This window comes from Caloenas nicobarica, chromosome 32, assembly GCF_036013445.1.
Source record: "Caloenas nicobarica isolate bCalNic1 chromosome 32, bCalNic1.hap1, whole genome shotgun sequence".
NCBI classification, from domain to species: Eukaryota; Metazoa; Chordata; class Aves; order Columbiformes; family Columbidae; genus Caloenas; species Caloenas nicobarica.
The window spans coordinates 1,153,497-1,155,704 of record NC_088276.1 but is presented as its reverse complement, the minus strand read 5'-3'; the positions used below and the strand labels follow the sequence as shown (position 1 = coordinate 1,155,704).

The window sequence follows — 2,208 nt, the reverse complement described above, 5'->3', positions numbered from 1 at the left end:
GACTGTTTCCTCCATCTTTGCCAACAGACACATTGTATTGAGCTTCACAAAGGTTGCAGAGGAAAGATCTCAGACAAACTCTTCACTGCAGGGTCATTTATTTTGTTTAAATACACAGAGAGCACAACTTCTCATTTACAAGGTCTTTCACTTGAACTATAAAGGTGGACAGATAATTAGAAGTGGGATGAATAATAACATTTCTTTGTGGGCAGTATTATCATAGTTAAAAAAGCAAAACCAAACAAGCCTTCCCCTAACTCCAAAAAATCATCTACAACTACGAAATATAAAAAAGACAGGTTGGACCTGTCATGAGTTATGTCATGAGTGATATGCAGAAGATAAGAAGTTTAATGCCTTTGAAATTATCCAGCCATCAGTTTCCTCAGGGCATCCCTAAGCTCCTGATTCCTCATGCTGTAGATGAGGGGGTTCACTACTGGAGGCACCACTGAGTACAGAACAGACACCACCAGGTCCAGGGATGGGGAGGAGATGGAGGGGGGCTTCAGGTAGGCAAACATGGCAGTGCTGATAAACAGAGAGACCACGGCCAGGTGAGGGAGGCACGTGGAAAAGGCTTTGTGCCATCCCTGCTCAGAGGGGATCCTCAGCACCGTCCTGAAGATCTGAACGTAGGAGAGGAGGATGAACACAAAACATACAAAGAATACCTTGGCACCAAATATAAGAAGCCCAGCTTCCCTGAGGTAGGCATCTGGGCAGGAGAGCTTGAGGATCTGAGGAATTTCACAGAAGAACTGGTCCAGGGCATTGCCCTTGCACAGTGGCAGTGAAAATGTATTGGCCGTGTGCAGCAGAGCATAGAGAAACCCACTGGCCCAGGCAGCTGCTGCCATGTGGACACAAGCTCTGCTGCCCAGGAGGGTCCCGTAGTGCAGGGGTTTGCAGATGGCAACGTAGCGGTCATAGGACATGATGGTGAGAAGAAAATACTCTGCACCTAACAAGAAAGCTAAAAAGAAGACCTGGGCAGCACAACCTGCAAAGGAAATGACCCTGGTATCCCACAGGGAGTTGGCCATGGATTTGGGGACAGTGATGGAGATGGAGCCCAGGTCCAGCAGGGAGAGGTTGCAGAGGAAGAAGTACATGGGAGTGTGGAGGTGCTGGTCACAGGCTATGGTGGTGACGATGAGGCCGTTGCCCAGGAGGGCAGCCAGGTAGATGCCCAGGAAGAGCCAGAAGTGCAAGAGCTGCAGCTCCCGTGTGTCTGTGAACGCCAGGAGGAGGAACTGGGTGATGGAGCTGCTGTTGGACATTTGCTGTATCCAAGCATGGGCATTATCATAGGAGGAAAAGACAGTGACAGTTTAGGGGAGACTTCTCTGGGAAAAATCAAAGTCATTTCCCACAGCCCCTCCCACAAAGAGACACTTTTCTTTTTCCAGGAGAACGTCCTGGCTGGAGCCCTCGTCGGTGCTTGATGAGTGTGCAATGAAGAGCAGGGTCTCTGCCCAGGAGCTCTTGAGGAGTCAGCCTGACCCTGTGTGATGGGGTGGGGCCAGTCCTGGGGTTCAGCTTTGTCAGATGGAACCGCTCCTGGTGCAGAAGGGACTGTCAGCATCTGTACCCCCAGGGCTGAGAAACTGTGTTTGAGAGGTTTGGCGTTTCTACAGCTCCTTCTGCCCTCCCACTCTGGGAAGTGTTCTTGGGTGTCAGAAACCCTCAGCATTTCTGCTGCACTCAGGGAGAACAGAGCGAGTCCTGCGAGACCAGAGGATGCCTGTGGGTCAGTGCAGAGTGAGGGCAGCTGCTCTGTCCCTCTGTCTTGCTCCAGCTGCCCTGGGCTGGCACCTTTCTGAGATGGAGGCTGATCACACTCCCATGTTACCCTGAAAAGCCACCAGGCACTGCTGAGAGCTGAGGGATCCACCTCAGACCATAACATGTCCAACCCTTTCCTAAGGTCTCAGCATCCCATGTTTAGCCCAGGACACACACAGCTCATTTCACAAACCCAACAGCATTTCCTCCATCATAGCATCTCTGCACTTCTCCGTGGGGAATTCAGACAATGCTCATTCCCCAGCCCCACAGACTGCATTGCCCACAGCCCCACAGGGCAGAGGAAAGCTGGGACACGTGTTCCCATGGACACACCTGCAGGAAAGGACCCACAAGATCAGGCTGTGACTCTGCAGCTGAAACTCCCATCCCCAGAGAGCCTGACAGCAAGAACCA

At 51.6% G+C, this 2,208-nt stretch overlaps 1 protein-coding gene across 1 annotated transcript; it reads right to left on the bottom strand.

The window, feature by feature from the left end:
• Positions 1 to 368: 368 nt before the first annotated feature.
• On the bottom strand, positions 369 to 905 carry LOC136000289 (olfactory receptor 14J1-like; the record flags this gene model as incomplete). Its single annotated transcript, XM_065654067.1, has 1 exon — positions 369 to 905. A coding segment is annotated over one exon (537 nt), but the record flags the coding sequence as incomplete, so codon positions are not given.
• Between the last annotated feature and the right edge of the window lie 1,303 nt (positions 906 to 2,208).